General features: G+C 48.2%; 1 protein-coding gene across 3 annotated transcripts; it reads left to right on the plus strand.

The window, feature by feature from the left end:
* Positions 1 to 1,186: 1,186 nt before the first annotated feature.
* On the plus strand, positions 1,187 to 7,184 carry MON1B (MON1 homolog B, secretory trafficking associated). Of its 3 annotated transcripts, none has more exons than XM_023732524.1 (6): positions 1,187 to 1,323; positions 1,745 to 1,902; positions 2,757 to 3,086; positions 3,677 to 4,496; positions 4,875 to 5,022; positions 6,720 to 7,184. In XM_023732524.1, the coding sequence occupies exons 2-6, from the start codon at positions 1,755 to 1,757 to the stop codon at positions 6,918 to 6,920; spliced, it is 1,647 nt and encodes a 548-aa protein (XP_023588292.1). In that variant the 5' UTR covers positions 1,187 to 1,323; positions 1,745 to 1,754; the 3' UTR covers positions 6,921 to 7,184. The 3 variants fall into 3 exon arrangements, with proteins under 3 accessions (XP_023588292.1, XP_023588293.1, XP_004377760.1); XM_004377703.2 differs by lacking the exon at positions 1,187 to 1,323 and adding an exon at positions 1,331 to 1,523; XM_023732525.1 differs by lacking the exon at positions 2,757 to 3,086.
* The last annotated feature ends 4,759 nt before the right edge of the window (positions 7,185 to 11,943 follow it).

Genomic DNA, 11,943 nt, shown 5'->3' on the forward strand with positions numbered 1-11,943 from the left:
ATTCAGAGACATCCAGAACAAAGGAGATGGAGCATCCAGAGCAGGTGCAACCACAACGGAGCTCGCCCTCACACTAAAGTTATCAGCTAAGACCCCTTCTCTTGGCCACACTACACCTCCAGGCTCACGGAAAAGCCACATACAGCCTAGGGCTGGGACTCAACGTGCCACAGGGATAGGAAGGCCGGATCCAGCTACTGTGCTCTTTTTAAGCCAGAGTAGACACCCCGGTGGCGCAGTGGTTAAAGAGCTCGGCTGCTAACCCAAAGGTCTACAGTTCGAATCCACCAGCCACCCCCAGGAAACCCTATGGGGCAGTTCTACTCTGTCCTATAGGGCCACCATGAGTGGGAATCTACTCAAGGACAATGGGTTTGGTTGTTTTTTTTTTCTGAGACACTCTCCAAGGGGTTGGTCCCAGCTACGGAAAAGTCCCGTCCTCCTCTCGTCCAGCAAATGGCGGCGCCCAGAGGCTGGCGGGGAATTTCCTTCACCCAACCAGGACTCAGAAGCCTCTTAAAACCACGCCCACAGGCTCCCCGGGCTGGCCGGGGCTCCTAATCTGCATAGCTCTGCCCACAGCGCCCCTACCTAAGCATGTGGAGTAGGCCTGGACTTTTGCAGATTTGGGCAAACTCGCTTTTCCTTCGCAATTACGCGCCACACGGACGCTTCCCTTTTTCTAGCGACCGAAGAACTCTGGTTGAATCCAGAGACCCACGAGTATGTCTTACTTCTGAGAGGCTCGCCTCTTAATTTAGGATCCGAGTCCCATAGGCTGGCCAGTTTGCGCGCAGCACTCCGTTTGGAAGCGACTGCTGGTCAAGCATTCCATCTCTGTTCAGATTCTATTCCACCCCACCTCCAAACCCCCACTTTCCCTGGTAGACAAGAAAGAGTGAAGCAGCATCACTCCTGAGAGAGCACGTCATTGGTTAGGCGCGGGTATCATCAGGATTTGGACGGTTAACGCCGTCGAGTGAAGAGAGGAATCTTTTCGAGCCTGCCGATTGGGCACGGATGATGCCAGTCAAGTGATGGGCGGTGGCAAGCTCAATCAAACGCACATTACTGGTCGGAATAAAAGAGGGCGGGGCGGGGGTGGAGAGCACGATTGGGCCAGAGGGGAGTTGGTCCCACCCTCTCTACTCCAGGATTGGCTGTGTGCCTTCCTCACACTAACAGCTTAGAGGTACGAGAAGGTGGCTGGTTTACCTCAGGTAGCAGCTCGAGCCAGAGCCGTGGAAAGCGTTTCAGAGGGGTCTTACTGGGTTCCCGACCAGATCTGACGTAGTTCTTGCAGTGGCGCGCGCCATCTCAAAGGTGAGGGAGCACCGGGGGCGGTGGGACCAGAGGGGTTGGGGCGCAGCGGGAAACGACTAAAGCTTGGCAACCGGAACTCTTTTGCGAGTGGTGTCACACCCGGAAGCGTGGCAAGACAGCTGCCGCACCCGGAAGTGTGATGCTATCGCCGCTGCTGGAAGTGATGATATCCGGTTACTTGAGATACGGGTTCAAAACAGGTATTTGTGTGTCTTTTATTTCCAGAGGTCTGGTAGAGCCTCTCTTTTCCTGGATATGTTGGAAGGTGCCATTATTTGGCATTCACGTTTTTGAATGTTTGATCTTGTTGAAGCCCGTGGGGAAAACGGGCACTAGGAGTGTGGTCGAGGGGACGCACTCTGTAAAGGCTTTTAAGAAGTTTCTTTTGCTACCTATCGCCCCCGTACCTCCCCCTCCCCAGGGATGTGCAGATGGACGCTGGAGGAAACACTGCTGCCCCGGCACCGGGGGACGCGGAGGACTTGGAAGCCACGCGGCTCTCCAGTGAGGAGGCTGGAGACAGTGGAGGGGTTCACAAAGATCCGCCGGATCCCGGAGACGGGGACCTGGAGGAAACAGGTAAGTCCTCTCCTCCCTGTGAACTTTGGAGGAATCCCAAGGGGGTGTCATTGTTTGGTGGGGAGGGCCTATAAGGGACCAGTGAGAAGTCTTTTGGGACTCTGGGCAGTAGCTTAAACCATAGTCAGGTCAGCAGGATGTCATTGTGAACTCAGGATGGAGTTTAAATCATTGAGGAATGAAAAGGGAGCCAGTGGGTGTCGATGGATGTTTAGTGGGAGGGGGTTAACTAGTTTTTGGAGACATTGAGGGGGAGGGGTCAGTGAATGTCACTGAGAGAATATGAGGTCATTGGGATTTTATGGGAAAATTTTTGAGGCATAGGTGTGAATGGATAATAATTGTCATTGGAGGATCAATGGACATCAATGGGAATAAATGGGAGGATGTCTGGAGGTAGTGGATGTCATAGAAGTTGTGGGTTTTAGTGAATGTCAGTGATGTTCATGGTAGTGGACGTCATTAAAATTCTCTTCGTTAGTGGGTATTAATGGTGGCAATTCAGAGGTAACTGGTTGCTTTGAAGACTTGGGTATTAGTGGAGGTTAACTGGTGTTATTGAAAGGGGAATAGTTGGTCTTTGGGGACATAGAGGATTCAGTGAATAACAGCCAGAGAATATGGGATTATTTGGACTTTTACGGGAATCACTGAATCCCAAGTGTTAGCGGATATCATTGAGAGGGGGTCCTAAGGCAGTTGGCGGTTACTGGGGGAGGGAGTAGGGGAAACACCTAGAGGTCTGTGCCAATATGCAAAGGTCATTGGGAGGCTGGGGGGATTTGATGGGTCCTTGGGGACATGGGGTTTGTGGAAGTCCACAGGAAAATGACCCACGAGAGGCTCCCTTTCAGGATCCAAGGCCAAAGACCTGCTGCCCAGCCTTCTGTCATCACTGCCCCAGCCAGAGGCCCCATCAGGCACTTGTGGGCTCTGGGGCCCCACAGCCCCTGGGAGTAGTCCCAAGGGTGGACCTGAGAATGGCCCTGGGGGCCAGGGTGGGGACCCCAGTGACGAGGACTGGCGCAACCAGCGGAAGCATGTGTTTGTGCTGAGTGAGGCGGGAAAGCCCATCTACTCACGCTACGGCAGTGTGGAGGCACTGTCGGCTACTATGGGTGTGATGACAGCCCTCGTGTCCTTCGTGCAGAGTGCAGGCGATGCCATCCGTGCCATCTATGCCGGTGAGCCAAGGGGCAGTGGCAGGTGGGCGACAGTGACTGGGGAGCTGGCTGGCTGGCTGGCTGGGGGTATGTCTAGCCAGTTGACTGGCTGGAGGTCTATCCAACCAGCCATGGATAAGTCTGTCTGCAGGACTACCCGGTCAGACAGAGGTGGGTCACTGTGTGTGGCCGGCCAGTCAAGGGTCTAGCTTTTGGTCTGGGGGTCCATCCGTCTGTTTGGCTGGTTGAGTTCTGAGTGATTGACTGACTCACTGGTGTCTGAGTGACTGGCTGGATGCTTCCTTGTTGCCTGAAAGTGTGACTGCAAGAGCTGTGTTGGGCTTGACATGTGGCTGAGTTGGAAGACTGTATCAGTCCTTGCTCCATCTCCCCCCAACCCCTGTGCTCAGTGTTTAACCTACCTGACCTCTTGAGAATCCCCTCCTGTCTGTCCAAATATCCAAACTTCCCCAGCATGTCCTTACCCTAGCTCAGGTGCCAATAGAGTGACTGTGTGGGCTCAGGCCAGGGATGTGTGTGTTGGGGAGGGGGACAGAAGTGCCCTGAGCCACCCGACCTCTACCTCTTTGCCCCATCCCTTCTCTCCCCAGAGGACCACAAGCTGGTGTTCCTGCAGCAGGGCCCACTGCTATTGGTGGCCGTGTCCCGTACTCCTCAGTCAGCGGCCCAGCTGCGGGGGGAGCTGCTAGCTGTGCACGCCCAGATTGTGAGCACATTGACCCGTGCAAGTGTGGCCCGCATCTTTGCACACAAGCAGAACTACGACCTCCGCCGCCTGCTGGCTGGCTCAGAGCGCACGCTGGACCGGCTTCTGGACAGTGTGGAGCGGGACCCAGGTGTGCTGCTCCTGGGCGCCGTGCGCTGTGTGCCCCTTGCACGCCCATTGCGGGAAGCCCTGGGTGCACTGCTGCAACGCTGCACAGCCCCTGGCCTAGCACTGTCGGTGCTGGCAGTTGGCGGCCGGCTGATAACAGCGGCCCAGGAGCGGACTGTGCTGACCGAGTGCCGGCTGGACCCAGCTGACCTGCAACTACTGCTTGACTGGGTGGGTGCACCGGCCTTTGCAGCAGGCGAGGCATGGGCACCTGTGTGCCTACCCCGCTTCAACCCCGATGGTTTCTTCTACGCCTACGTGGCCCGCCTGGATGCCATGCCTGTCTGCCTGCTGCTGCTTGGCACCGACCGTGAGGCCTTCCATGCCATGGCTGCCTGCCGACGGCTGGTTGAAGATGGCATGCGTGCCCTCGGTGCCACACGTGCCCTCGCAGAGGTTGCCAGTCTCTCTAATGTACCATCAGCCAGTGCCCCTGCCTACAGTGTGCAGGCCGTGGGGGCACCCGGCCTCCGGCACTTCCTCTATAAGCCACTGGATATTCCCGACCACCACCGTCAGCTGCCCCAATTTACCAGGTGGGCCCTGACCCTGTGGGCAATCAACCAGGCAGGAATGCTTGTGTGACAGGGAGTCTCAGCATCTCATAGACATGAATGGGGAGTGATGGCCAGCCATGCTCTAGAAGGATGGAATAGAATGGGTCTCTGTCTGATGAGGGCGGCTCAACCACCAACCCCAAGGAATTCCCTACTCTAATGGGGAGGAGGCCCTCAGTACTTAGAGAATCACTTAGTCTGATTAGGGAGGCTCAGTCTCCAAACACTTGAGAATCTTCAGGTCTAATGGGAGAGGCTCAGCTCCCTAACTTAATCGAAATCCCCAGACTGAGAAGGGAGATGGGCCAGCCAAGAAGACCCTGGACTGACCTTGCCCCCTGCATCCCTCCATGGCAGCCCCGAGCTAGAGGCCCCGTACAGCAGGGAGGAGGAGCAACATCGCTTGTCGGATTTGTACCACTGCCTGCACGCGCGCCTCCACAGCACCTCCAGGCCTCTGCGCCTGATTTACCATGTGGCTGAGAAGGAGACGCTGCTGGCCTGGGTGAGTTCATTCCCCATTTCATGTCACCTCTCCTGCCATTTATCCCCTCCAGCCATAACAGCTTCCATTGAGCACACCAAGCCCGGGCTATACCCTTGCTTGCACGCTGTCTGCACCATTACATACTGGTCTTTGAAACCAGTGAGGATCAGTCGATCACAGCATCTACTTATCCTGCATTAGCCACATCATTCTGTTTGCTGGTTTCCCATTAGCAATCAGTACAGTGTCTTTGACTTTCAGGAGGTCCCATTAACAAACATCATTGTGTCTGTTGATTACCCATTAGCCACCATTTCAGTTTGACTCCATGAATCCTCAGCACCCCTTGAACACCTAATGCTTGGTACCATGCTGTGCCCTCTGCCTGGGGTCTCCTTCCCTGGGGCCACCACAGGGCTCCCGCTGTCACTTCCTCTGAGTCTGTTAAAGGTAAGCCGTTCAGGGAGGCCTGGCAGGGTGACCCCATCAGAAATGGCACCTTCCCCCAGGCTCTGCCACTCAGTGTACATTTGTTTATTAGTTTATTGCATAGCAGGCATTGTTCTGGACGGAGAATTTTAATTTTAACCTTTTATTTTCACGTCCTTTTAGACTTACAAATAAGTTGCAAAAACAGTAAAAGAATTCCTGTATACCCTTCACATAGTTTCCCCAGATGTTAATTTATCAAAATCACCCGGTAACTTACCAAAATCAGGATAATCCAGACTTCATTCACGTTTCACCAGTTGTCCCAGTAATGCCCTGTACTGGTGCCCGATCTAATCCAGCATCACATGGTGCGTTTATTTATTCTGCCTCCTTAGTCTTGTTTATTTTGCAACAGTTCCTCAGTCTTTTTTGTCTTTTGTGACCTTGACAGTTTCAAAGGATACACAGCCAGTTAGTTTGTAGAATGCCCCTCAACTTTGATTTTTCTAATGTTGTTGTCATGATTAAATTTAGATCATGCCTTTTGGGCAAGAATATCACAGAAGTGATGTTGTACCTTCTTTGCATTCTATTAGGAGGCACATGATATCAGTTTGTCCCATTGTTAATGATTAACTTTGATCACGTGGTTAAGGTTGTGTTCACTTGGTTTCTCCACTGTAAAGTTAGCATTTTCCTATTTGTAATTACTGTCTTATGGAGATTATGTAAATATCCCATTTTTCATCATACTCTGACCCATTAATTTTAACATCCATTAATGATTCTTAGCTGCAACAGTTGCCACTTTTGTGTTTGTCAAATGGTGTTCTTCTAACTCCATCATTCCTTCTACATTTATGGGATGGGATTCTATTGTAAAGAAGAAATTTTCCTTCTGTTTATTTATTCATCTTCTTATATCAGTATGGGCTCTTGGGTTTTTCTTTTATTCAGTGGGCTAAAATCCTTTGCTGTTATTTGTTTTGATGTTCACATTATTTTTGATACAGCCAGGCTGGTTCCTGTGTCTTTTCAACATGTCCTCATCGTTTGAGCACTTCTTTTGGGCACAAGACGTTCCAGATTCATTTTGTACTTTCTCTGCGCCAGTCCTGCAATCAGACATTTTTCCAAGAAACCTTTGTACCTATTAGTAGAGAATGGTATTTAAAAACCAAGATATATGGTGGGCCCCGGATTTTAAATCAGGGAAGGTCTCACTAAGGGGAAGGCATGGCCAGCTCTGGTCTGTCTAACTCTGTCTCCTCCCAAACCCCTAGGTGACCTCCAAATTTGAACTCTATACGTGTCTCAGCCCTTTGGTGACCAAGGCAGGTGCCATCTTGGTAGTGACCAAACTCCTGCGCTGGGTGAAGAAAGAGGAAGACCGACTGTTCATTCGTTACCCGCCCAAGTACTCCACACCCCCTGCCACCTCTGTGGACCAGGCTCCCCATAATGGCTTTTTCACAGGACTCTGAGAGGCAGAGCTTCCGGATGGGGCAGTGCTGGGAGTGACCAACTTTGGCTTTTATCTCCTGTCTTCACCCTAGAAGTTTGGGTGAGGACGGGTGTCTGGCTGGTCCCTGTTTCCCTGGGGAATGAGAGAAGAAAGATCTGAGGGCCTGCCCACAAATGGGAGGGTAGGTGGCAGCTTCGCTATACCTCAGGTGAGCAGACTGTACCTCCAACTCTGGGGAAATCCTTGGGCCTCCCCTTTCCCTTTTCTCTGCCTCACCATCTCCACCTGGATGATGTTTCAGGGCTGTCCCCTCCAAACCTGGGCATCAGGCCGTCTGTCCCTGCACTAGGGGTCTGCCTTCCCAGTGGAGTGTCCGTGTGGATAACCAAGCTTTCAAGGGCAGGCCACAGGGGTTCTGGAATTGGGAATGCAGGGCCAGCCTGTGCCTAGAACCAGCCTGAGGATAATTTAAAGGAAAAACTATATAAAAGGCCTAAAACTAAGGCCCACCAGGATACTGCTTTGCCCTTCATGTACTTGTCTTCATCTCTACTCTGCCAAGAAATGACCCCCATCAATGTTAACTGCTGCTAATGTTAATGAGAAGGTGGCTTTTGGCATCTACATATATGACCAAGGGAAAAACACCTGACTTCTCAAGATGGTGACTGAGATCCAGAATTTTTCATAAAAGGTGAACTGGACTTCCAAGCTTCAATTTACTCATCCGTGAAACGAGGATAACCACCTCTCATAGACTGTTAAACGAGGGTTTGTGAGGGAAAAAGGACTTGAACTGTTGTGAACCACCGCAGGTCACATGCACATTTGTTGCAGACTTTCCCAACCTGCACAGCACAAGTGACCAAAAAGGGAAAGACTACCCTAGAGATTGTACGTGTGCGCACAATGCTCATTCCTTATTGGCCTCTAGTCTCACACATGCGCACCAACTGCCAATTAGGGTCGCCGGCTGTTTTGCGCTTGCCCAGAGCTGAAATCTACCCCTACTTTTAATACCCTGCTTAGCTGAGGTGGGTAGCCGTGAAGTGCTCGCGGGCGCACTCTATAGTCTGTCGTCATTACGTAGGTTTGGGCCAATCATCGGCCAAAGCTTCTGCACTAGGCTTTCGTTGGAAAATGGAGGAGCGGTGGGAGCTTTTGCACATGGAGTCGCTTGGAGCGGTGGATAAGGCTGAGGACGCTGAAGGTAATGAGAACCAGTGTTCTGCCCCTTTGTCCGTTGGGGCCGGATAAGTAAAGGTTCTTCCCATTAAAATAAGGATAATAGTAGTTTTTTTTTTAATGGCAAAAATTTAAGCCTTTTATTAAGAAAAAAAAACTTGTAACCGTTCCACGAAGTGGAGAGAAATAGCGCGCACACTCTCATCACCTAGATTAACTCTTGTCATTATTGGATTATTGCCTAAGTATTTTAAGGTAGACAGACTAAATAATTCAGTATGCGGCTCATAAAAAAAAGAGAAAAAGAACCCTCGCAAAAATCACCCGGCTACTTCCACACCTAAGAAAATTAACAGTATATAATTCCCCAGTACCATCTCACACCCAGCCCATAGCCCAGTTTCCCCTTGGGCAACACTCTGCATGGACTCTTAAATATTTTAAATTGAGAATAGCTTCCACTACAGACAGCTTCTTCAGCGCATTGACTTGCTGAACAATACCCCCAGCCTCTGGAGAGAAAATAAATTTTTGTCCTAGAGACAGTTAGAAATTGTAGTCCAGCAAAGGTAAGGAAATCCCCCAAGACAGTAGTTTCACTGGTATGCCCTACCAACCCAAACCCGTTGCCATGTAGTGGATGACGACTCAGCGATCCTACGGGGCAGAGTAGAACTGCCTCAAAGGCTTTCCAAGGTGTAATCTTTATAAAACCGACTGCTGCATCTTTCTCCCACAAAGCGGCTGGTGGGTAGGAACCTGCGACCTTTTGGTTAGCAGTCCAGCGCTTAACCACTGCGCAACCAGGGCTCACTAGTATGCCATGTGCGTATGTATTTTTTTAATTATAGAAATGTTCAGAGTGTACCAAAATAGAGAAAATAGAATGATGAAGGCCATGTACCCATCCCACTGCTTCAACAATTATCTGTCCTTTCCTCTATCTCTAGCGCCTCCTCCCTTTCCCTTTAAACCACTTAAAAGTGTTGGATTGCATCCTGCTAGACCTACCTGTGCACACATCAACAATAACTACTTGTTTTTTGTCTGTCCTAGAATGTAAACTCCCTAACTGTGCTTTTTGCTATTTCCTCAGCACCTAAAACAATGCCTGCTGGGTACACAGTAGGTGCTCAATAAATTTCTATTAAAAACTAAGTGTCTGAATAATGAAGTAACTGACGCGCAGAGTAGGGCCACGCTGTGTGCCAGCTAGCAACAAAAGAGAGACAAATAATGAAGAGAGATGCAAATAGAGCCCGTTTATTAAGCACCAACTATGGCTGCCACTATGCTTAAAAAAAAAAAAACTATTTTAATCTTTCAAAATAGAAGATACAATTAACTTCACCAGCAGCGCAGAAATTGAGAAGAATATCGAGTTGCCATTTTTAGCACATAAAATGGGCTTCATAAAGGGAGGGATAATGTCTAGTATTGATGACCCTGTGGGGAACCAGGCCTTCTCTTGCCACACTGGGAAGGAACTGACCTTACTAATAAAGGCTTTGCTGATGACAGTTTGACAGGATGTTTTTAGCATGTAAAATGGTATTCTACATCTCCAGTCACCATGCAAGGTAAGCATAGGAAAATACACAGATACATGGTCATTGGAGGTGTTGTTGGTGGGAGCAAAACACAGGGAACGATGCCTGTGCAGCAGATTTTTTTTTTAAGAAGCAGAAAAAAACATGAAAATTCTAATTAAAAATTCATTCTAAAAAGGATAAGGTCATTACTGACACAGAATGATCTCCAAAAGAGATCATATTTTTATGAGAGAAAAGCAAACTTGGATTTTAAAATAAGGAGGTGTTAACTGTAGCCCTGTGTGTGTTGCACAGAAAACTATCTGAAGGCTAAAAGCTTAACTATTGACTCTGGGCAGAGAACTTGGATTTAGGGATGGTACAGAGGTGGAGGCATTTTTGAGATCTATTACTTGATTTTTCTTTTAGGAAAATATAAGTACTATATAATTTTAAAATATAAACGAAAAAAGGGAATTTTTTTAATGGCATCTGAAGATAGGATATTAATATTGGATCAATGTTAGCATTCTGGTTTTGATGATTATACTACAGTTACCTGGTTGAGTATACTTGTATGTAGGAAATATACACTGGAGTATTAAGGAGTAATGGGGTATCATGTCTGCAACTTAAGGTTCAGAAACGCTTACAAATGGGGAATCTGATACAAGGGCAAATGGGAGTACTGTGCCCCATTCCCACAATTTTCATGTACATCTGCAATTGTTTCAAAATAAAATGTTTAAAAAGGGCCTCAAACGCTACAGGCTGTTTTGTAACATGGAATGCTTTTTTTAAAATCAAGATGTTAGTTGGATTATTTAAAAGATTTACTGATCATTCACTCTCTGCCTTTCCATGTGACAGGCAGTAACGATACAGTGGAGAGGAAAGCACAGGTGGAGCTTTCAAAGAAATGGTTGCAAAAGCCAGCTGTAAAAGACATTTGGGAACAATCGGGGAAATTTACATGTGGTCTGGGTATTCGGTGATATTAAGGGATCATTGTTTTGTCCTGGGTGATTATAGGATTGGGGCCATCTAAGAAAATGTCCTTGAGTAGTTGACACTCAGTGAAGTACCTGTGGATGAAATACCTTGAAACCTGGGACTTGCTTGGAAATACGTCAGCACAGGAAAAGCTTATGAAGCAAATATGGGTGAATGTTAATAATTGTTAGATCCTGGCAATGACTAAATGAGAGTTTGCCGTAGAGTCCTCCTTTCATGTGTGTTTTAAGTTCTTTCTAATGAAAGATTTTTAAAAGTCACTAACACGTACCCTAGTTATTAAAGTAGCGTTGATTTTGTTTGTTTCATTTCACTGTATACTGCTCTGAGTATGTCTTCATGTATTTTTTGGCTATGATACGTACCTTATAAGCTGCCTTTCCTATTCTCTGTACATTTTTCTCTGGAGAGGAATGGGCCACTGAGATTTTGACCTTTATCATTGATTAACTGCTTTCAGTGGTTTAAGATGTTGCAACTACTTCTCCTGTTTATTTTTTGTTGATGATGTTTTAATTTTTTTTTTATTGTACTTTAGGTAAGGCTTTAGAGAACAAGTAGTTTCTCATTAAACAGTACACATTGTTTTATGACATTGGTTAACAACACCACGACATGTCAACACTCTCCCTTCTCTACCTTTCTTTTTTTTGTGTGAAAATAGCCAAAGATACACTATTTCAAAACTTTCTACACGCACAATTCAGTGACATCGATCACGTTCTTTCAGTTGTGCTGCTGTTCTCACTTTAGATGAAGGTTTACAGAACAAAATAGTTTCTCATTAAACAGTTAGTATATATGTTGCCCTATGATAATGCTGAACAACCCCACTACATGTCAACACTGTCCTTACTCAACCTTGGGTTCCCTATAACCAACTTTCCTGCCCCCTTCTGCCTTCTAGTCCTTGTCCCTGGACTGCTGTGCCTCATTAGTCCCATTTTGTTTTATGGGGCTATCCAATCCCTGGCTGAACGGTGATCCTCGGAAGTGACTTCACCACTGAGCTAAAAGGGTGTCTGGGGGCCATACTGTCGGGATTTCTCCAGTCTCTTTCAGGCCGGTAAATCTGGACTTTTTTTGTGTGTGTTAGAATTTTGTTCTACATCCTTCTGCAGCTTTGTCCAGAACCCTCTGTTGTGATCCCAGTCAGAGCAGTCAGTGGTGGTAGCCAGGCACCATCTAGCTGTAGTGGTCTCAGTCTGCTGGAGGCCTTGGTTGCTGTGGTCCATTAGTCCTTTGGATTCATCTTTTCCTCGTATCCTGTTCTCTTCATTCTCCCTTGCTCCCAAAGGGGTGAGACCGGTG

The sequence above is a fragment of the Trichechus manatus genome, unplaced genomic scaffold, assembly GCF_000243295.1.
Source record: "Trichechus manatus latirostris isolate Lorelei unplaced genomic scaffold, TriManLat1.0 scaffold00053, whole genome shotgun sequence".
Taxonomy (NCBI): Eukaryota; Metazoa; Chordata; class Mammalia; order Sirenia; family Trichechidae; genus Trichechus; species Trichechus manatus.